A 24,324-nucleotide genomic window follows, 5' to 3' on the forward strand; every position below is an offset into this window, starting at 1 on the left:
ATAAAAACATAGAAAATAAGTGCAGGAGTAGGCCATTCGGCCCTTCGATCCTGATGGTCTGCATCCCAGGGTACTTAAGGAGGTGGCTCTAGAAATTGTGGACACATTGGTGATCATTTTCCAATGTTCTATAGATTCTGGATCAATTCCTGTGGATTGGAGGGTAGCTAATGTTATCCCACTTTTTAAGAAAGGAGGGAGAGAGAAAACGGGAAATAATAGACCAGTTAGTCTGACATCAGTGGTGGGGAAGATGCTGGAGTCGATTATAAAAGACGAAATTGCGGAGCATTTGGATAGCGGTAACAGGATCGTTCCGAGTCAGCATGGATTTATGAAGGGGAAATTATGCTTGACTAATCTTCTGGAATTTTTTGAGGATGTAACTAGGAAAATTGACAGGGGAGAGCCGGTGGATGTGGTGTACCTCGACTTTTAGAAAGCCTTCGACAAGGTCCCACATAGGAGATTAGTGGGCAAGATGAGAGCACATGGTATTGGGGGTAGGGCACTGACATGGATGGAAAATTGGTTGATAGACCGGAAGCAAAGAGTGGGGATAAATGGGTCCCTTTCAGAATGGCAGGCAGTGACTAGTGGGGTACCGCAAGGCTCGGGGCTGGGACCGCAGCTATTTACAATATACATTAATGACTTGGATGAAGGGTTTAAAAGTACCATTAGCAAATTTGCAGATGATACAAAGCTGGGTGGTAGTGTGAGCTGTGAGGAAAATGGCAGTGAAGGCCAATTCTCTGAATGCATTCAAGGGAGAGCTAGATAGAGCTCTTAAGGATAGCAGAGTCAGGGGGTATGGGGAGAAGGCAGGAACGGGGTACTGATTGAAAATGATCAGCCGTGATCACATTGAATGGTGGTGCTGGCTCGAAGTGCCGAATGGCCTACTCCTGCACCTATTGCCTATTGTCTATCCCCTCTCATCCTTCTAAATTCCAGTGGATTTAAGCCCAGTCGATCCATCCTTTCATCTTATGTCAGTCCCACCATCCCGGGAATTAACCTGGTGAACCTACGCTGCACTCCCTCAATAATAAGAATGTCCTTCCTCAAATTGGGGGACCAAAACTGCACATATCAGGATTTCTATGATTTCCCTTGTGTTTAGTTGGTAGCACATTCGGCTAAAAGTCAGAAAATTGTGCATTATTGGGCATTCATTGGAAGCAGTTCAAAGTAATGTTGAGTAGTCTACACTGCAATTACTTACCTTGGATGCTCCAACAACAGCTGTCAGGCCTATAAAATAAGACAAGGGTAGCAGGTGCATGAGAATATCACCACATGCAGTGCCCCAGTGTGTTGTGCATCACCTTGACTTAGAAATATATCACTTTCTTCCCTGTTGCAAAGTCTAAATATTGTAACACCCTATCCAACAACACCATGGGAGTAGTTTTTCCAGAACCACTGTTGAAATTCAAGATGTTGGACAAGTGCAATGAAAGATGGGAGAAAAAATCTAGGCTTGAAATTAATTAAAACGGTAAAAATACCAGGTTACTGTCCTTCACTATGGACTAACTCAGCGGGACAGGCAGCATCTCTGGAGAGAAGGAATGGGTGACGTTTCGGGTCAAGACCCTTCTTCAGACTAGGGTCTGCTTGGTTGTAGCAGCATTTTGAAAATATTTTAAAAAACACAATTTGCTTTTATTTTTACATGATTGGATTTTCAGGTCCTTGTATAAAGCAAGAATAAATTGATTTATTTTATGGCTCATGAACAAGTTTTCAAATTTTGAATGAATATGATTATCATCTCCAGTAAGCAACAAAGAAGATTTAGAAAGGGGAGAGTCTGAAGAAGGGTTCCAAAATGTAATTCGTCATTTCCCTCCACGGATGCTGCCTGACCTGTTAATAGACAATAGACAATAGGTGCAGGAGTAGGCCATTCGGCCCTTCGAGCCAGCACCACCATGCAATGTGATCATGGCTGATCATTCTCAATCAGTAATCCGTTCCTGCCTTCTCCCCATACCCCCTGACTCCGCTTTCCTTAAGAGCTCTATCTAGCTCTCTCTTGAATGCATTCAGAGAATTGGCCTCCACTGCCTTCTGAGGCAGAGAATTCCACAGATTTACAACTCTGACTGTTGAGTTCCTCCAGCAGCTTTTTGACTCAATGAGAATATTCATGGGATTTGAGCTCCACCTGCTGACTTGCATGATTATTACATTTTATTTCTGATGCAAGCACAGATTTTGCAGATCATGATGTCCTTCTAGAAAGTTATCCAAAATTCTAGCAATCTTTATGAAATTCACTTTCCCATTATTGGGAGCTGTAAGGTAATACTCCGTTCATAGAAACATAGAAACATAGAAAATGGGTGCAGGAGGAGGCCATTTGGCCCTTCGAGCCAGCACCGCCATTCATTGTGACCATGGCTGATCATCTACAATCAAATCTACAGCCATGATCAGATCTCTGGTGTTCAGCAACAGTAGAATCATCACCCTGGTTGATCACATATTCAGAATAGTTTATCATTATTTACACCGGAGTGCAATGAAGTTCCTTGTTGACATGAGGGTCAGGGGTAAACAGTAACAATAATGATAAAAGCAACAATAAATACACTGACAAATGCAAAACAGCAGAATGGTACAAAACTGTAGTACATTATTCAAGATTATAGACACCAGGCAAGATTGAAATTAACACATGCTTCAATCTCTGGCCTTTGTTCCATCTATCTGCCTAGTAAAACCAAGCCCTCACCTGTGTCCACCTGTAACCTGTCATACTTTGTTCTGCCTCTCCTCTCTCCCAGCTTTCTTCTCCCCCCTCCCTCCTCCCACAATCAGTCCAGACCCAAAACATGACCTATCCATGTTCTTCAGAGATGCTGTCTGATCTGCTGTGCTACCCCTGCACTTTGTGTCCTTTTGTGTAAGCCATCTTCTACAGTCTCTTGTTTCTACATATTTTCCAAAGATTGAATGGTATAAATTGCTGTAATGTCAACTGAGCAGGGGTAATAAAGGAATCAAAGCAAAATTCAATTTCTATAGGAGCATAGAAAATGGGCGCACGATTAGGCCATTCGGCCCTTTGAGCCAGCACCGCCATTCAATATGATCATGGCTGATCATCCAAAATCAGTACCGCGTTCCTGGTTTCTTCCCATATCCCTTGATTCTGTTATCAGACCAACAAAAATGAACTCTACTTTATCACGTGTGAAATCATCCTTGTGATCAGGATTGAGGAAGGGGTGTGTAAGAAGGAACAGCAGATGCTGATTTAAACCGAAGATAGACACAAAAAGCTGGAGTAACTCAGAGGGACAGGCAGCATCTCTGGAGAGAAGGAATGGGTGACATTTCGGGTCGAGACCCTTCTTCAGACTTAGGGCTGGTGGGAGGAGTATTCAATGGAAAAAAAACGGGTTGTTTCCGAGCAATTACCTGAGAGAAATAAAGCCAAATATAGTGGATGGAATAGGCAGGGAGTGAGGCATGACTGTTGGATTGAATTGCATTTATTTTAATGTGAGAGGCCTGAGTGGGTAGGGAGGATGAACACGGGGCATGGAAATACATGTGCGACTGGGTCTTTGTAACAGTTTTGGAAACCTGTCTGAGAGAGGGACCATATACTAAAATTGGAACGATACAGAGAAGATTAGCATGGCCCCTGCGCAAGGATGACACGCAAATTCGTGAAGCGTTCCATATTTTGCAATTTTAAACACTGGTTGCTTAATTTTACAATCTTCTTTACCAGATTGCAGCTTAATGTTTGTTCCAGAGTACAGGTGCTACAGGAAATATAGAGGTTGGGAGGTGGGGGGAGGGGGGATAAAAGAGAAGGGGCAGTTGCTTTATTGATTAAGGAGAATATCACGACAATAGTCCGATTTGACATTACTGATGGTTCAACCAGTGAGGCAATATGGGTGGAGCTGAGAAATATAAAGGGGATAATCACCTTGTTGAGAGTGTACCTTAAATATAAATATTTGCATAAATATGCCAGGAGTTTGCAAACAGTTGAAAGAGTGATTAGTTTGTTATCGTAGGGAACTTTAACTTTTCTAATATAAACTGGAACTGTTATAGTGTCAAGGGCTTAGACAGGGAGGAATTTGACAAATGTGTTCTGGAAAGTCTCCTCAGGCAGTATGTAGAGGGCGCTACAAGGGAGAGGGCAAAGCTTGATCTACTCTTAGGAAATCGGAAAGAGCAGTGACTGAAGTGTCATGGGCCAACCTTTTAGGACCAGTGACCATTGTTGTATTTGGTTTAAAATAGTATCGATAAGAACATGGCAGGCCCACAAGTTAAGATTCTGAATTGGGGCAAGACCAACTTTAGTATTAGACAGGAACTTGCTCAAGTTGATTGGAGTAGGTTATTTGCAGGGAAAGGAATGTCTGGAAAGTGGGATGCTTTTAAAAGTGTGATGACAAAAGTTCAGGGCATGCATGTTCCTGTCAGATAGCCACCCTATAGCCGTGTGCTTCAAACTACACACAGCACTCCGTGTGATCTCATCCATTGATCTTAATTTTTGAAGTTGATCTAATCTAAATAAATCCCTTTGGAAAAATACTTGGAAATATATCTCTCGGTTTCTGTCTCTCTGCAAGTTTCTTTCCTCTCTCCACCACAAGATTTCTCAAACCATAGCCCTAATTTTATGTAGGAAGGAACTGCTAATGCTGGTTTAAACCGAAGATAGACATAAATGCTGGAGCAACTCAGCAGAACAGGCAGCATCTTCAGTCTGAAGAAGAGTCTCGACCAGAGATGTTGCCTGTCCCGCTGAGTTACTCCAGCATTTTGTGTCTATCTTCACCCTAATGTTGACACTATTGCCTAACGAATTAACTTCTTAAGCATAGGGCTTGAACACAAACCATATTATTATCTTGCAGAAATAATGAAATGTATTAAACGTATTGATCTTCAAACTATTAATTTCCAGCTAAGTGAATCTTTTACGTTGGCAGTGAAAGAAAGTCTGCATTGGCTGAAGGCACAAGGGTAGACAGGGATCTGACCAATCTCTAATCAGGTTATTCAAGTGTCACAAGCAGTAGAATTCACATTAATTTAAATCCCTGACTGTTAGATGCAACAGAGCCCGATAATTCCAAATCAGTTATACCCTCAGCTCAACTGGTGAGTATCAGTCCTCTTGGTTCATAACCCCATGGTTTTGTATGTTAAGAGCCTGTAGGCCAACTCTGTGTGCCTTTCTATGGTTCTCAAACATAGATTGATTGCAATTAAATCTTTAACTAGCATAACCATGGCCATCTCTGTGTGCCATGCTTATGCTAGTTAAAGATTTTACTTTTAATTTTAATTAATCTATGTTTGAGAACCATAGAAAGGCTCGCTCCTTGTGCAATATAACTCCTCAACTGTAAAAATGTAATTAACTTGAGACACTGCCACAACAACCCCTCATGGTTGGAAGGACTTTGTGAAGTAAACATTGCCCATAATTAGCAAAAAAAACACTGAAAGTTCTAATTGATTATAGGTACGTTAATGTGAGCCAGTATTTAAAATGTAGATCAAATAAAATTCAGGCAAGTACTAACCCATTTGTCTTAGGTAGAGAGATTTAGATTGTGCATGTGAAAGTTTATGGGCAAGATAGACAATAGACAATAGGTGCAGGAGGAGGCCATTCGGCCCTTCGAGCCAGCACCGCCATTCAATGTGATCATGGCTGATCATTCTCAATCAGTACCCCGTTCCTGCCTTCTCCCCATACTCCCTGACTCCGCTATCATTAAGAGCTCTATCCAGCTGTCTCAGAGCTCTATCCAGCTCTCTCAAAGCTCTATCCAGCTCTCTCTGACATGGATTTAAGGAAGTGGGCAGAGATGGCTGAATTCTCTTCAGAGTATTGTAAAATGTTATACAAGCAAGCCCAGACAAAAAAATTAAAGATCACAGAGTGGAGTGCGATGAGGTGAAGGGTGAGTAACAGTAGGAAGTGAGATGGTCCAATTTAGGATTCAAATAAAGGAGTTTTGGATGAGCAGAAAGTGTGAAAGATGGAAGGCTGGCCATGAGAGCAAAGGAATATTTGATTCTAAAGGTAGATGATTATGGGTGCAAATTTCCACAATCAGAGTAAGCTGATACAGGGTCGCAATCTGTCAATGTTAGGATGGATGTCGTCAGTCTTTGTGCTGGACAGGATATATGATGTGAAGTTGAGTTCAAGTTTTAATATGCCAAGATTTTGTGGCAAATGACATTATCAAGTGATATCTGAATATATGTCATCAGTGCACATCGAATTTGAATTTGAAAGTGTCTGGTAAAGATTTCCAGAAATATGTGATTCAACCTGTAAATGATAGTAATCATGTCCACTCTGGGGATAAAATGATTTTCATGTATATAACACTGAAATAAATAACAGTGCTAAGCATTGAATTTCTAGGGTTGTCTATTTATTTTGAGATGGGTTTTCCTCATTGAGTATAATAATTGATTCTGGCTCAAGTTCCTCCCAAAACTATATCAATTTTAATAACCTAATTTGTTTATTAATTGGCGGCCCAATAGTCTGCAGATGTTGGAAACTAGAGCAGAAAGCAAACTGCTGTAGGAACTCTGTGGGTCAAGCAGCAACTGTGGAGGGAAATAGACTGTTGACATTTCTGGTCAAGACCCTTAATCAGTTTTATCTTTTCACCCTTAATGTGGGCAAATGGGCTTCATCTTTTCTCCAGGATGGAAAAAAAATCACATTCCAGAGGGTATAGCTTTAAGGTGATAGTTTAAAGGAGATGTGCAGTGCAATTTTTTTCTTTTACACAGGGTGGTGAGTGCCTAGAATGCGCTGCCTGGGGTGGTGGTTGAGGCTGATACTATAGTGGCATTTAAGAGACTTTTGTATAGGCACATGGATATACAGGAAATGAGTGGATATGGATTATGTGCAATGCAGATTAGAGTTGGTCTTGACATGATATTTGGCATAGACATTGTAGGCTGAACGTCTTATTCTTTTGCTGTACTGTTCCACGTTCAGTCCAGATGAAGGGTCTCTACCCAAAATATTGACTATCCAATTCAATCCATTGATGCCGCCTGACTTGCTGAATTTCTCCAGCAGTTTGTTTTTTGCTCATTTATTAATTGCTGAGTGTAAAATTATAGCGAGTCCCCCTAACCTGGAAGTGTTTTAAATAATTTGACTTTCAAATTTCACTTCAAGATGAATTTAAGAATATTAACTAATAAAATCTGATGAATATAGATGAAAATAAATAAATTTCAAAGCAATTCACTGTTACTGAAAATAAACATTTAAAATATGCAAATTAATTTTCAATTATCTGGATATGTGGGAGTAAATGTTTTTAGTGAATTTTAAAAATTCAAAAGATTTGAATTTTTACTTGGATTTTGGATCTTTCTCAAAGTACAACAAGAAACCAAATTAGAGTCATGGGAGTCATAGAGTGATACAGTGTGGAAACAGGCCCTTTGGCCCAACTTGCCCACACCAGCTAACAATATCCCAGCTACACTAGTACCACTTGCCTGCTCTTGTTCCATATCCCTCCAAACCTATCCTATCCATGTACCTGTCCAACTGGTTCTTAAACAATGGGATAATCCCAGCCTCAACTACCTCCTCTGGCAGCTTGTTTCATACACCCACCACCCTTTGTATGAAAAAGTTACCACTCGGATTCCTGTTAAATCTTTTCCCCTTAAACCTATGTCCTCTGGTCCTCGATTCCCCTACCCTGGGCAAAAGACTCTGTGCATCTACCTGATCTATTCCTCTCATGATTTTATATACCTCTATAAGATCTCCCATCATCCTCCTGCGCTCCATGGAATAGAGACCCAGCCTACTCAACCTCTCCCTATAGCTCACATCCTCTAGTCCTGGCAACATCCTTGTAAATCTTTTCTGAACCCTTTCAGGTTTGATAATATCTTTCCTGCAACATGGTGCCCAGGACTGAACACAATATTCTAAATGTGATCTCACCAGCGTCTTATGTAACTGCAACATGACCTCCCAACTTCTATACTCAATACTGACTGATGAAGTCCAATGTGCCAAATGCCTTTTATCTACTTACGACTCGACCTTCAAGGAACCATGCACCTGTACTCCTGGATCCTTCTGCTCTACAACACTACCCAGAGGCCTACCATTTACTGTGTAGGTCCTGCCCTTGTTCGACTTCCCAAAATGCAACACCTCACACTTTTCTGTATTAAATTCCATCAACCATTCCTCTGCCCATCTGGCCAATCGATCCAGTTCCTGCTGCAATCTTTCACAACCATCTTCACTATTTGCAAAACCACTAACTTTTGTATCATCAGCAAACTTGCTAATCTTGGTCTGTATGTTCTCATCCAAATCATTGATGTAGATGACAAACAGTAACGGTCCCAACACCAAACCCTGAGGCACACCACTAGTGACAGGCCTCCAGTCCAAGAAGCAACCTTCCACCATCACCCTTTCTATCCGTTCAGCTATCTCTCCTTTGATCCCATGCGATCTAACCTTCCAGAGCAGCCTACCATGCGGAACCTTGTCGAATGCCTTACTGAATTCCATGTACACGACATCTACAACTCTGCCCTCATCAACCTTTTTGGTCACGTCTTCAAAAACATCAATCAGATTTGTGAGACACGTCCTCCCACATACAAAACCATGCTGACTATCCCTAATCTGCCCTTGCCCATCCAAATGCCTGTATAACTGATCCCTCAGAATACTCTCCAGTAGCTTACCAACTACAGATGTTAAGTTCACTGGCCTATAGTTCCCAGTATTTCCCTGTAGCCCTTCTTGAAAAGAGGCACAACATTTGCCACCCTCCAGTCTTTTGGCACTTCTCCTGTATTTAAGGACGACTCGTAAATTTCAACCAGGGCTTCCGCAATTTCCTCTCTAGTTTCCCTGCAATGTCCTTGGATATATCAGATCAGGCCCTGGAGATTTGTCTACCTTCAAACACGATAGTACCTTCAGTACTTCTTCGACGGTAACACTGACTGGTCTCAAGCCACTTCCGGTGACTGCTCCAATTTCCTCCGTCCTGCTGTCTTTCTCCTCAGTAAATACAGAGGAGAAATTCTCATTTAGTACCTTGCCCATCTCCTGTGTTCCACACAGAGATGACCGTCTTGATTCCTGAGAGGTCCCACTCTCTCTCTAGTTACCCTTTTCCCCCTTATGTATTTATAAAATCTTTTAGGATTGTCCTTAATGCTACCTGCCAGAACAATCTCCTGGCCCCTTTTTGCACTTCTGATTTCCTTTTTTAGTTTACTCAGTTCCCGAAACTTCTCCAGGGATGCACTTGATCCCAGCTACCTATTATACCTGTCCCATGCATCCTTCTTGTTTTTGACTAATGTCTTAATTTCCCTCATCAGCCAAGCTTCCTTATGTTTTCTGCTTTGCCCTTCACTCTAACGGGGACGTACACATACTGAGCTTTCTTCGTACACTTTTAAAAACATCCCACTTGGCTGATGTTCCTTTCCCTCAAATAACCTGCTCCAGTCAACTTGAGCGAGACCTTCTCTCATACCCATTGGTAGAAATGACCAGTTTTGTGATCTGGTTTTCAAAGACAGCACAATAAATCATGGAAATCAACATGCATTTAAAATTTCATGAACCTGCTGATATTGTTCGAATGACAACAAAAAATAAGTTGGCTTAAGTAAGTTGATGTTCCAACCCTAATGTTTACATTTTTTGATAGCTATTGTTTATTACTGCTTTTAATTTTAGTTTCTTTCATCTAGGTGTTTGATCATGACTTCGGGTTACACGATGACTTTATGGGTTCAGCCTATCTGGAACTAACCAACTTGGAATTAAAGAGGTAACTGACATTAAAGCCAATTTATGCTTTTATAGTAGGCAATCAGCATTCAGTATGGGGGAATAAACTATAACACGGTTGGATGAATATGGGGAATCATTCTCAGAGGCAATAATTTTTAGAAATTGTGAAGCTGAATCGTCAGTCACACAGTGGTAGAGTTGCTGCCTTACAGCGCTTGCAGCGCCGGAGATCCGGGTTCGATCCCGACCACGGGTTCTGTCTGTACGGAGTTTGTACATTCTCCCCATGACCTGCATGGGTTTTCTCCGAGATCTTCGGTTTCCTCCCACACTCCAAAGACGTACAGGTATGTAGGTTAATTGGCTTGGTAAATGTAAAAAATGTCCTCGTGGATGTAGGATAGTGTTGATATGCGGGGATCGCTGGTCAGGCGGACCGGGTAGGCCGAAGGCCTGTTTCTGCGTTGTATCTCTGAACTAAACTAAACAACACTAAAACAATCCTGGTTGATGCACCGTCTAATACGTAAACAATCTGAAATTGTGTAACTCCTTTACTGAATTTCAGCAATGGTTCTATGAACAAACTGTTATTTGCATGCTGCAATCCAACTGATTAGAGTGCCTAAACGAGTACTCTTCCATATCCAGAGGAATGCTTTGAGCAAATATTTTCTACCCAGCACCAAAATGTATGATTCATAAATGGGGAGTAGACCAAGTCTGCTTTTTATAAGATGGCAAAACAGTCTAGTAATTTGGCACCTTGTACAGATGTTAAGGTGTGAAAATATTTTGAGTTGTTTATTGGTGTTGATGAAGGAAGAATGATATATTGCTGAGTCAAGGTGACCTGTAGGGAAACTCTGAGCGGGCTAACATGTCATGACGGTACTGCTCTTGTTCTTCGTTCTCTTGTTAGAAGGAAAGTGTTGTATCTTTGGTAAGTTTACTGCAGTGTTTTCTCCACTTCACTTAAACTGCAGCCACTGAGAAAATGGATGGATATTGCACCTGGGACAAGCTGCTCCCTCTGCAATGATTGCTGCTTGGCAAATAATTTAAAATATATAATAAATTATCTCCTAATATGAGCAGCCCTTTCTATTAAGAGCATTTCTCTAATGTCACCAGCAGATTGTAAATTGCAATGTGCAAAATGTCAAGGATCATCACTCATTAATGCCTTAAATTTATAAGGAAGTATCAGTCTTTATAGATATTTCATGAATGCAATTAAGAGAGGACTGTCCCAGTCTTATTTGACAGTATAATTATTCTTTAAATAAGATTCCATATGGACAAATAAGTCTTGTTTACATGTATCTTAACTGTTTGCATATCCCTCCCACAGATCTACTGAAGTAACATTAAATCTGGAGGACCCAAGCTGCCCTGTTCAGACTCTAGGGAGTCTGTTAATGACAGTTACTTTGTTGAGCAGAGAAGGTGATCCAAAAGATCCTGTAAGTTTGTAATTATATTCTTCAAAATTTAAGATATGCCAAAGTAATTTTATGTTACTTTTGATAGCATATGCAAGTGTTTCATGAAATGTACAGGGTCTGGTTGCATATTTTGGTGCAGATAACTACAGTTGAATATAGGATGTGCCGTGGCAGTGGCATAGGATGTGCAGCTGTTTAGTGCACGAATTACTAAGGGTTGTGCCCGCACACTTTAAAATCATTGCTCATTATGCTTGAAGGTCATGTATCATATAGTGTTTAGGATTTTGCTTCTCTCGCTTTAAAATCAATTTATAAAGGGTGACCCCCAAGGATTACAAAGTAAAAGTCAAGATCTTGTCATTGTTTATATGGACCCACAAAGCAACTAATACTTGCTTACAGATAAGAAGTTTTATAGAGATAGAAAAACCCCACAAAAGTGCTAGAGTACCTCAATGAGTGAGGCAGCATCTCTGGAGAACATGGATAGTGATGTTTCAGGGTCAGGGTCCTTCATCAGACTGTGTGAAAGAAAAGGGTGTTGGGGGTTATAGGGAGAAGGCAGGGGAATGGGGTTGAGAAGGAAAGCTAGATTAGCCATGATTGAATGGCAGATTAGCCTCAATGGGTCTAATGCCCTAATTCTGCTCCTATGACATGAGCTGCAGATGCTGGTTAATAAGCAAGAGGACACTAAGTGTTGGAGCAACTCAGTGGGTCAGGCAGCATCCCTGGAGAGCATGGATAGGTGACCTGACCTAGTTGCCACAGGAGACTTGACCACAAACCACCCTCCTTTTCTCCCCCCAAACCCTCCCCCCCCCCCCCAACCACCCCCCCCCAACCCCACCCCGTGCCCCACCAGAAGGCTAGACTAAGGCAAGAGGTGAAAAGACAAAAGAGCAGGAGAGAAGAAACATGAAATGTGAAGCTAGCGGAAGGAATATAGGTGAAAGGGGGCAAGAAGGGAATGGGAAAGGGAGAAATGGATATGCTTCCTGGTGGGACACAGGGAAGAGAGGGGGGGGGGGGGGAATGTAGGGCGGGTTTTTTGTCGTTTCATTACTTAAAAGTGGAGAATTCAATGTTCATACTATCATGTTATAAGGTGCCCTCATGGAATATGAGGTGTTTTTCCTCCAGTTTGTGTGTGACCTCACTCTGGCCATTGAGGAGGCTCAGTTCAGAGAGGCCAGTTTGGAATTGGAAGGGAAGTTAAAAGGGTTAGCAACTGGAAGATCCAGGAGGTGTGACACCTTGGTGGACTGAACCTAAGTGTATGGTGAAAGTCTTACATTATTTGTATTGTTGCTTGGGCTTTGTGCTTTTAGCTACTGTTTCAGTCTCTTTTGAGCTAAAGAGATACAATTGTATGAATTTCTCCTGGGCTGCTCCAGTGTCCCATTATGGGGAAATCCCTTTGTGATGCATCCTGTAAAGTGGCAGTGCCAGAGAGACAGAGGCTAGCAGGAAACTTAGAGAATGATTTAATCAATCACTCCTGTACTTTTAAGTGATCAGTGTTAATGAGCCTCCAAATATTGATGCGTTGAACTGTATATAAAACGTAGAACAGTACTTGCACAGGACAGGCCCTTTGACCTACAATGTCTATGCCAAAAATGATGCTAACTCTTACCTGCCTGGTGGGACACAAGGAAGAGAGGGGGGGGGGATGTAGTGGGGGGGGGGGGGGGGGGGGGTGGGGTGTGGTTTCATTACTTAGTGGAGAATTCAATGTTCATACTATCATGTTGTAAGGTGCCCTCATGGAATATGATGTGTTTTTCCTCCAGTTTGTGTGTGACCTCACTCTGGCCAAGGAGGATGCCCAGTTCAGAGAGGAATAAGCTATATTCCTCCATTTCCTGCATTTTCATGTGCCTATCAAAAAGTCTCTTAAATGCTCCATCATATCTGTCTCCCCCAACACCCTGGGTAGCATGTTCCAGGAACATACCCTTTGTGGAAAAATAAACGCCCCGCACATCTCCTTTAACATTTTCACCTCTCACCTTAAACTATGCCCTCTACTATTTGATGTTTCTGTCCTGGGGAAAAAGGTTCTGACTGTCTACTCTATTTATACCTCTTGTATATACTTTTATCATGTCTCTCCTCAACCTTCAGCATTCCAGAGAAAACACCAAGTCTGTCCAAACATCCTTTTACCTTATACCCCCTCATCCAGTCATCATTCTAGTAAACCACTTCTGCATCCTTTCCAATGCCTCCACATCCTTCCTGTATTGGGGTGACCAGAACTGCACGCAATACTCCTAATGCAGCCGAAACAAAGTCCGATGAAATTGCATCATAACTTGCTAACTCATAGTCGCTACCCTGACCAATGAAGGAAAGAAGCAAGAAATAATCCAGTATCAGACAAATTATGCCATTTGAAATGGATCACAAATGTGCTGGATAACATAGAAAATAGGTGCAGGAGGAGGCCAATCAGCCCTTCGAGCCAGCACCGCCTTTCATTGTGATCATGGCTGATCATTCACAATCAGTAACCCGTGCCTGCCTTCTCCCCATACCCCTTGATTCCGCTAGCCCCAAGAGCTCTATCCAAATCTCTTTTAAATTCATCCAGTGAATTGGCCTCCACTGCCTTCTGTTACAGAGAATTCTACAAATTCACAACTCTCTGGGTGAAAATGTTTTTTTTCATCTCATTTTAAATGGCCTCCCCTTTATTCTTAGATTGTGCCCCCTGGTTCTGGACTCCCACAACATTGGGAACATTTTTCCTGCATCTACCTTGTCCAGTCCTTTTATAATTATATAGGTTTCTATAAGATCCCCTCTCATCCTTCCAGTGAATACAAAGCCCAGTCTTTGCAATCTTCCCTCATATGACAGTCCTGCCATCCCGGGGATTAACCTCATTAACCTACACTGCACTGCCTCAATAGCAAGGATGTCCTTCCTAAAATTAGGAGATCAAAACTGCACACAATACTCCAGATGTGGTCTCACCAGGGCCCTGTACAACTGCAAAATGACCTCTTTACTCCTATACTCAAATCCTCTTGTTATGAAGGCCAACATGCCATTTGCTTTCTTCATTGCCTGCTCTACCTGCATGTTTACGTTCAGTGACTGGTGTACAAGGACACCCAGGTCTCGTTGCACTTCCCTTTTTTCTAATCTGACACCATTGAGATAATAATCTGCCTCCTTGTTCTTGCCGCCAAAGTGGATAACCTCACATTTATTTACATTATATATTGCATCTGCCATGCATCTGCCCACTCACTCAACCTGTCCAAGTCACCCTGCAACCTCCTAGCATTCTCTTCGCAGCTCACACTGCCCCCCACCTTTGGGTCATCTGTAAATTTGCTATTGTTACTTTTAATTCCATCATCTAAATCAATAAAATATATTGTAAATAGTTACGGCTCCAGCACCGAGCCTTGCGGCACTCCACTCGCCACTGCCTGCCATTCTGACGGGGACCCGTTTGTTTCCTGTCTGCCAACCAATTTTCTATCCATGTCAACACCCTACCCCCAATACCATGTGCTCTAATTTTGCCCACTAATCTGTGTGGGACCTTATCAAAGGCTTTCTGAAAGTCTAGATACTCTACATCCACTGGCTCTCCTTCATCCATTTTACTTGTCACATCCTCAAAAAATTCCAGAAGATTAGTCAAGCATGATTTCCCTTTCATAAATCCTTGCTGACTTGGACTTATCCTTTTACTGCTATCCATTACTTCTTTAATAATTGACTTCAGCATCTTCCCCACCACCGATGTCAGGCTAACTGGTCTATAATTCCCAGTTTTCTCTCTCGCTCCTTTCTTGAAAGGTGGGATAACATTAGCTATCCTCCAATCCACAAGAACTGATCCTGAATCTATAGAACACTGGAAAAATGATCACCAATGCGTCCACGATTTCTTGAGCCACCTCCTTGAGTACCCTGGGATGCAGACCATCAGGCCCTGCCGATTTATGTCCTATCAATCTACCCAATACTATTTCTTGCCTAATGCAAATTTCTTTCAGTTACTGTCTCCCTAGATCCTCTGTCCTCTTGTACATCTGGGAGACTTTTTGTGTCTTCCTGAGTGAAGACGGAACCAAAGTACCTGTTCAACTCGTCTGCCATTTCCTTGTTCGCATAATAATTTCACCTGTTTCTGCCTTCAAGGGACCCACATTTGTCTTTTCTAACCATTTCTCTCAACATACCGAAAGAAGCTTTTACTATCCTTCTTTATGTTCTTGGCGAGCTTACTTCCGTACTTCACCTTGCTCTTTTTGTTACTTTCTGATGTCCTTTGAAAGTTTCCCAATCCTCTGGCTTCCCACTACTCTTTGCTCTGTTATACACCTTTCCTTTTAGTTTTATACTGTCCCTAGCTTCCCTTGTCAGCCACGGTTGCCTCTTAATGTGGAGAACTGCTGACAAGTTGCAGTGTATACACCAGCACAATCCAGACTTGCTTACCCATGCAATACAGTGCAGATTATAACATCTTATAAGAAAAGAAGAGTGGAGCCAAATAAGGGAGGGATGGTAAATAAGATGGGAGCAGTGGAGGGAGGGGATAGGTGACTTGGTGTGTGGTTTATGGGCAGATGGGGTATTTAGGGGACGGGAAAGAAACTGAGTGTTAGATTAGCCCAGGGGAGGGGAGGTTCTGAAGGAGGTGGGAGTGTGAAAGGAATGGGTAGATCAGAAGGAGAAAGAAATCCATGCTATACGAATGTAGACTATCCAGGTGGAAAATGAGGTACTGTTCTCCTAGTTTGCATTTGGCCTTACTCTAGCAGTGGAGGAGGCCAAAATGCAAACTGTGGCGGCTCCCAAAGGTCGGGCCATACTACTACCGACCCCTCGGCACGGGAATGGACCAGTCCCGGGAGGCGGTCCTGGACTCAGGAATATAAGGACAAGGTTTGGGCGCCAAGCCATTCCGGCAGACTAGACCCGTCTGAGACCCACGAACCAATAAATATACCTTCCCGAAATACCTGGCTCCTTGCCTTTATCGACGCGCTACATTGGTGACCTCGACGGTCCATTCATTAGGATGGACAGAAAAGCATATTCCGACCGCCCGTCCGGCTCGCAGGCCGACCAGGCCCCAGCTGTCGACGCGGTAGGAATTAAGCTCCCGACCTTCTGGACCACCCGGGCTCGCATTTGGTTTTACCAAGCGGAGGCCCAGTTCCAGCTGCGGGGCAACACAACGGATGACACCCGGTTTTTCCACCTGGTGGGAGCCCTTGACCAGGACGCGGCCGAAGAGGTAACGGAGTTCCTCCAGGACCCACCGGCCGACGGTAAATATGAAGCCCTTAAGGAGCTGCTGCTCCAAACCTACGGGCTAACCCGAATGGAGCGGGCCGAAAGGCTCCTCCACATGCCAGGCCTCGGTGACCGGCACCCATCTAGCCTCCTGAAGGAGATGGTCGCGCTGCTCGACGGGCACAGACCGTGCCTGATGTTTGAATATACGTACCTGCACCTGCTGCCGGCCGACATTCGCCTGCAGCTCACCGACGCCTCCTTTGCAGACACCCGGGCCCTCGGCAGGCGCGCGGACGCGCTGTGGGCGGCGCGCCGTGATGACGTCAGTGCGCTTAACGTCACTCGAGAAGCGCCCGATTTTCTCCGGTCGGGCGGGGGAGCTGTGGAAGGAGTGACAGCTACGTCCCGGAGGCCTGCGAGATCGCCCCCGGTGGCCATTGCGGGTCGTGCACCTGCAGTCCCACACCAGCAGGCTCCAGCCAGCACCAGCAAGAGGTACTGGTGTTATTACCACCAGCGCTGGGGTGCGGCAGCCCGACAATGCCGCCAGCCGTGCACATTTCCGGAAAACGCCCGGGCCGGCTACCAATAGTCCCTGCGGTGGCCGGCCAGATTCACCGCCCCTTCGCCTGGGATCGGCGGTCCGGGAGCCGCTTCCTCGTGGATACCGGGGCGGAGCTGAGCGTCCTGCCCCCTTCGCCGCTGGACATTCGTTCTGGGAAGCGGGGGCCCATCCTCACCGCGGCAAATGGGAGCATTATTCACACATATGGCGTCCGCACGGTCCACATCGTTTTCGGTGCCAGTCATTTTACGTGGCTGTTTACGATCGCCGACGTCTCCCAGCCGTTGCTCGGGGCCGATTTTCTGCGGGCGCATTCTCTCCTCGTGGACGTCAGGCAGCAGCGCTTGGTCCACTCCGCCACGATGGAGCCCATCGCGTTGCGGCTGAATGACCCCATTATACGCCCGCTGTCGTCCGTGGACTCCCATTTCGCTCGGGTGCTGGCGGACTTTCCGGATATTATGGCCCCGCAATTCCGGTCGTCGACCCCCAAGCATGGGGTGTACCATTATATCACAACTACCGGCCCACCCCTCCACGCACGAGCACGCCGACTCCCGCCTGAGAAACTACGCCTGGCACGACAGGAGTTCCGCACGATGGAGTCCTTGGGGATCGTCCGCCCTTCCAACAGCCCATGGGCATCTCCACTCCACATGGTCCCCAAGGCAAACGGGGGCTGGAGGCCTTGCGGGGATTATCGGCGGCTGAACGTCGCTACCGCCGAGGACCGATACCCCGTGCCCCACATCCAGGACTTCAACGCCCATTTGGCTGGGGCCACGATATTTTCAAAGGTGGATCTGGTGCGAGGTTACAACCAGATCCCGGTCCACCCGGAGGATGTACCCAAGACGGCAATCATCACGCCGTTCGGACTCTACGAGTTCGTACGAATGCCGTTCGGCCTCAAGAACGCCGCGCAGTCATTTCAGCGGTTAATGAACGGCGTGTGTCGCGGGCTGGATTTCCTATTTGTCTACCTTGACGACATATTGGTAGCCAGCCGCTCGCGGCAGGAGCACTGTGCCCACCTCCGGCAGCTTTTCCAGCGGCTCAGCGAACACGGGTTGGCCATAAACCTCGCCAAGTGCCGCTTTGGCGTGGCCACAATCGACTTTCTCGGCCACCGTGTGTCCTCGCAAGGAGCGGTTCCCCTGCCGGACAAAGTAGACGCCATCCGCCGGTTTCCCCGTCCATCCTCGGTGCGTGGCCTGCAGGAGTTCGTCGGCATGGTGGCATTTTATCACCGGTTCCTGCCATCCGCGGCCCACATCATGCGGCCGCTATACGAGCTGCTGGCGGGCAAGCGTAAGACCGTCGTGTGGACCGACGAGGCCGTGACAGCCTTTGACGGCGCGAAGGAGGCCCTGGCTCGGGCTGTGCTGCTTGTTCACCCACGGGAGGATGCCCCGACAGCCCTTACGGTGGACGCCTCAGAGTTGGCGGTTGGTGCCGTACTGGAGCAACTCACGGACGGGGGTTGGCGCCCCCTGGCCTTCTTCAGCCGGCACCTCGACAACGCCCAGAAGAAGTACAGCGCTTTCGACCGCGAGCTCCTCGCCCTGTACCTGGCCGTTCGTCACTTCCGCTATTTTCTGGAGGGCCGCCCGTTCACCGCTTACACGGACCACAAGCCGCTCACTTTCGCCCTGGCAAAGGTCTCCGACCCATGGTCCGCCCGACAGCAGCGCCAGTTGGCCTACATATCAGAATTTACCACCTCCATCCGCTTTATCGAGGGGAAGGAAAACCGGGTGGCCGACGCATTGTCTCGCCCCGCCATCAATGCCGTGTTAGAAGTGGCACCCGGCATTGATTATTCTGCCCTGGCGGAGGCCCAACTAACGGACGGGGAGATGCCCGCCTACCGGACTGCCATCTCTGGCCTCCGCCTTGAGGATGTTCCCCTCGGCCCTGGTGCGACGACGATACTTTGCGATGTGTCGGCAGGTCAGCCGCGCCCCATCGTCCCGGCCGCGTGGCGCAGGAGGGTTTTCGACGTGGTCCATGGGCTGGCTCACCCATCCATCCGGGCAACGATCTCGTTGGTAGCTGCGCGGTTCATGTGGCATGGTCTGCGCAAGCAGGTTGGCCAATGGGCCCGCACCTGCATTCCGTGCCAGACATCAAAAATTCAACGCCACGTCCGGGCGCCACTCCAAGGGATCGGTCTACCCTGCCGCCGTTTCGACCACCTGCACGTGGACATTGTGGGCCCCCTCCCGCCGTCCCGGGGCATCACCCACCTCTTCACGGTGGTGGACCGCTTCACGCGGTGGCCGGAGGCCATACCATTGGCTGATACGTCTACAGCCACATGCGCTCGTGCGTTGGCCGCGCACTGGATTGCTCGCTTTGGTGTGCCGGTGGTCATCTCATCGGACCGGGGGCCACAGTTCACCTCCGAGCTATGGTCGGCCATGGCCCACCTGTTGGGCGTGCGGCTGCACCACACCACGGCCTATCACCCGCAGGCAAACGGCTTGGTGGAGAGGTTCCACCGGCAGCTGAAGGCAGCGCTGAAGGCGCGACTCGCCGGCCCCGACTGGATGGACGAGCTACCATGGGTTTTGCTGGGCATCCGGACTGCCCCCAAGGAAGACCTGGCTTCATCCTCAGCGGAGCTCGTATACGGGTCTCCGCTCACGGTGCCCGGGGAGTTCGTGCCCTCGTTGCCGGGGCGAGAGGAACCGCCCTCATCCACCCTACATCGCCTCCGAGAGCGAGTTGGCAAGCTCGCACCCGTGCCGACGTCCCGCCATGGGACATTCCGCCCTTACGTGCCATCGGCCCTCCAGGACTGCGCCTTCGTTTTCCTGCGCCGTGACGCCCACCAGGCGCCACTCCAGAGGCCGTATGAAGGCCCGTACCGGGTGCTGGAGCACGGACAGACAACCTTTGTTTTGGACATGGGGGGCCGGCCGGAGGCCGTGTCAATTGACCGCCTGAAGCCGGCCCACTTAGACATCGACCAACCGGTGCGGGTGGCCCAGCCTCGGCCACGAGGTCGCCCCCCTTTGCGGGTCCCACCGCCTGTCCCTCCAACTGTGCCTCCGCCGGCCCCTCCGTCGACCGATTACCGTACGCGGTCAGGTCGGGTTGTGCGACCACCAGTGCGTTTCGTGCCTCCGGATCTGGGGGGGGGTACTGTGGCGGCTCCCAAAGGTCGGGCCATACTACTACCGACCCCTCGGCACGGGAATGGACCAGTCCCGGGAGGCTGTCCTGGACTCAGGAATATAAGGACAAGGTTTGGGCGCCAAGCCATTCCGGCAGACTAGACCCGTCTGAGACCCACGAACCAATAAATATACCTTCCCGAAATACCTGGCTCCTTGCCTTTATCGACGCGCCATCTTTTTTGATTAACCTGAGTTTAGCTTTGTTTTTATTCTGATTTTGCACCTGGAAAGTCCATTTGGCTTACATGCAAAGCAGGAGAGATTCATGCTTTTTGACATCTCTACCATAACTTAATTCCATGAGAGCTTTTTGCACAAGGAAGCTGCCTTCTGAAAATTGTTCTTCAGAAGCCTGTGCAAGTTATTCCAAAACCCTGTCACAAAGACTGTTAGCACGGTTTAACTGCCAGAAATAAAGAGGCTAACATAACATAATAATAAGCTTCCATATCGTTAATTGGTGGCTGTTTTGTGCGAATTCTCCAGTTGCCAGCACTGGACCTCTATTTGGTAGAGTTTAGAAGGTTGAGGGGGGACCTCATTGAAACTTATAGAACAATGAAAGGCATAGATAGAGTGGATGTGGAAAGGATGTTTCCACTGGTGGGAGAGTCTAGGACCAGAGGTCATAGCCTCAGAATTAAAAGGTGCTCTTTTAGAAATGAGGTGAGGAAGAACTTCTTTAGTCAGAGGGTAGTTAATCTGTGGAACTCATTGCCACAGAGGGCTGTGGCCAAGTCAGTGGATATTTTTACGGCAGAGATGGACAAATTCTTGATCAGAACGGGTGTCAAAGGTTATGGGGAGAAGGCAGATTTGAAGACAGATATCAGCCACAATTGAATGTGGAGTAGACTTGATGGGTCGAATGGCCTAATTCTACTCCTAAAACTTGTGAACTTGTCATTTACTCTTCCTCTAGATCCACTTTTTGTCCCTTTACTTGTTTCATTGCACCATAAACCCTCCGGTCATTTAATCTCTGTTAGGCCACAGAGATTAAATCTAAATTTAATTGTGGATAGTAGTAACAGGATCGTTCCGAGTCAGCATGGATTTACGAAGGGGAAATCATGCTTGAGTAATCTTCTGGACTTAGTGTTGTGTAATGAACCTGATCTGATAAGGGGACTCGAGGTAAAAGAGCCATTAGAATGCAGTGATCACAATATGATAAGTTTTACTCTACAAATTGAGAGGGAGAAGGGAAAATCGGAAGTGTCAGTATTACAGTATAGCAAAGGGGATTACAGAGGCATGAGGCAGGAGCTGGCCAGAATTGACTGGAAGGAGGCTCTAGCAGGGAAGACGGTGGAACAGCAATGGCAGGTATTCCTGGGGATAATGCAGAAGTTGCAGGATCAATTTATCCCAAAGAGGCGGAAAGATTCCAAGGGGAGTAAGAGGCACCCATGGCTGACAAGGGAAGTCAAGGACAGCATAAAAATAAAAGAGAAGAAGTACAACAAAGCAAAGAAGAGTGGGAAGCCAGAGGATTGGGACTCTTTTGAAGACCAACAGAAGATGACTAAGAAGGCAATACAGGGAGAAAAGATGAGGGATGAGGGTAAACTTGCCAATAATATAAAGGAGGATAGTAAAAGCTTTTGTAGGTATGTAAAGAGGAAAAAAATAGTCAAGGCAAATGTGGGTCCCTTGAAGACAGAAGCGGGGGAATTTATTATGGGAACAAGGAAATGACAGACGAGTTGAACCGATACTTTGGATCTGTCTTCACTAAGGAAGATACAAGCAATCTCCCAGATGTTCTAGTGGCCAGAGATCCTAGGGTGACGGAGGAACTGAAGGAAATCCACATTAGGCAGGAAATGGTGTTGGGTAGACTGATGGGACTGAAGGCTGATAAATCCCCGGGGTCTGACGGTCTGCATCCCAGAATACGTAAGGAGGTGGCGCTAGAAATAGTGGATGCATTGGTGATCATTTTCCAATGTTCTATAGATTCAGGATCAGTTCCTGTGGATTGGAGGGTAGCTAATGTTGTCCCACTTTTTAAGAAAGGAAGGAGAGAGAAAACGGGAAATTATAGACCAGTTAGTCTAACATCAGTGGTGGGGAAGATGCTGGAGTCAATTATAAAAGACGAAATTGCGGAGCATTTGGATAGTAGTAACAGGATCGTTCTGAGTCAGCATGGATTTACAAAGGGGAAATCATGCTTGACTAATCTTCTGGAATTCTTTGAGGATGTAACTAGGAAAATTGACATGGGAGAGCCGGTGGATGTGGTGTACCTTGACGTTCAGAAAGCCTTTGACAAGGTTCCACATAGGAGATTAGTGGGCAAAATTAGAGCACATGGTATTGGAGATAGGGTACTGACATGGATAGAAAATTGGTTGAGAAACAGAAAGCAAAGAGTGGGGATAAATGGGTCCCTTTCAGAATGGCAGGCAGTAACTAGTGGGGTACCGCAAGGCTCGGTGCTGGGACCGCAGCTATTTACAATATACATTAATGACTTGGATGAAGGGATTAAAAGTACCATTAGCAAATTTGCAGATGATACAAAGCTGGGTGGTAGTGTCAACTGTGAGGAAGATACTATGAGGTTGCAGGGTGACTTGGACAGGTTGTGTGAGTGGGCGGATGCATGGCAGATGCAGTTTAATGTGGATAAGTGTGAGGTTATCCACTTTGGTGGTAAGAATAGGAAGGCAGAGTATTATCTGAATGGTGTCAAGTTAGGAAAAGGGGACGTACAACGAGATCTGGGTGTCCTAGTGCATCAGTCACTGAAAGGAAGCATGCAGGTGCAGCAGGTAGTGAAGAAAGCCAATGGAATGTTGGCCTTCATAACAAGAGGAGTTGAGTATAGGAGCAAATAGGTCCTTCTGCAGTTGTACAGTGCCCTAGTGAGACTGCACCTGGAGTACTGTGTGCAGTTTTGGTCTCCAAATTTGAGGAAGGATATTCTTGCTATTGAGGGCGTGCAGCGTAGGTTTACTAGGTTAATTCCCGGAATGGCGGGACTGTCATATGTTGAAAGACTGGAGCGACTAGGCTTGTATACTCTGGAATTTAGAAGGATGAGAGGATATCTTATCAAAACATATAAGATTATTAAGGGGTTGGACACGTTAGAGGCAGGAAACATGTTCCCAATGTTGGGGGAGTCCAGAACAAGGGGCTACAGTTTAAGAATAAGGGCCATTTAGAGCATTTAGAACCGAGATGAGGAAAAACATTTTCAGTCGGAGAGTTGTGAATCTGTGGAATTCTCTGCCTCAGAAGGCAGTAGAGGCCAATTCTCTGAATGCATTCAAGAGAGAGTTAGATAGAGCTCTTAAGGATAGCGGAGTCAGGGGGGTATGGGGAGAAGGCAGGATCGGGGTACTGATTGTGAATGATCAGCCATGATCACATTGAATGGCGGTGCTGGCTCAAAGGGCCGAATGGCCTCCTCCTGCACCTATTGTCTATTGTCTATAAATCCTACCTAAGCCTTTTGTTCTTTCCCCTACTCTCTTTTTTTCTCTGCCTTTCTATATGTTGTAAATCTTTTAGATCTCTTGTTTTCATTCAGTCATTATGAAAGATTAAAAGCCTGACACTTTTTAATTTCTTTGCTCACTCAATTCATTGAGCATTTACAGCATTTGCTATTTGTATATTGCTTAGGTCTTCCATAGTGGCATTCTAAATAATCAATTTGGCAAAGAATACTTAAAGTAAAATAAATGCAGAGTTACACTTTATGGAACTCCTTGCTCGGTAAACGTCTAAATTGTGTTCAAAATAATTAAATAGATGTGCCCATGAACTCAATAGAACTCATGAGCAGGTTGTAAACCAGATTTAACAATATATTTGATTTACATACCTTGCAACGTCCAACTGATGTTGGGGTGAGTGCCAGGTCAGGCTAGACTTCACATTTAAACAACAGAATTCGCTTAAGTGCAAAGCATTAATCACCCCTTGGCTACACCGGGGATTGAAATGCTGATGCTGATATATTAGTATCAACTTTTAATTTCCTTG

At 45.9% G+C, this 24,324-nt stretch overlaps 1 protein-coding gene and 1 non-coding gene across 5 annotated transcripts in view; both read left to right on the forward strand.

Moving 5' to 3' along the window:
* The window catches only part of LOC144592115 (multiple C2 and transmembrane domain-containing protein 1-like), a 368,260-nt gene that overhangs the window by 111,855 nt on the left and 232,081 nt on the right, over window positions 1-24,324 (forward strand). For all 4 annotated transcript variants that reach the window (XM_078396486.1, XM_078396489.1, XM_078396487.1 and 1 more), the window contains 2 exons: window positions 9,799-9,878; window positions 11,196-11,307. In XM_078396486.1, coding sequence (XP_078252612.1) covers window positions 9,799-9,878; window positions 11,196-11,307 — 192 coding nt within the window. The remainder of the gene's footprint in view (window positions 1-9,798; window positions 9,879-11,195; window positions 11,308-24,324) is intronic.
* On the forward strand, window positions 3,605-3,709 carry LOC144592517 (U6 spliceosomal RNA). The gene has a single exon (XR_013547142.1). It is a non-coding gene; the product is annotated as a U6 spliceosomal RNA (small nuclear RNA).

The sequence above is a fragment of the Rhinoraja longicauda genome, chromosome 3, assembly GCF_053455715.1.
Source record: "Rhinoraja longicauda isolate Sanriku21f chromosome 3, sRhiLon1.1, whole genome shotgun sequence".
Taxonomy (NCBI): domain Eukaryota; kingdom Metazoa; phylum Chordata; class Chondrichthyes; order Rajiformes; family Arhynchobatidae; genus Rhinoraja; species Rhinoraja longicauda.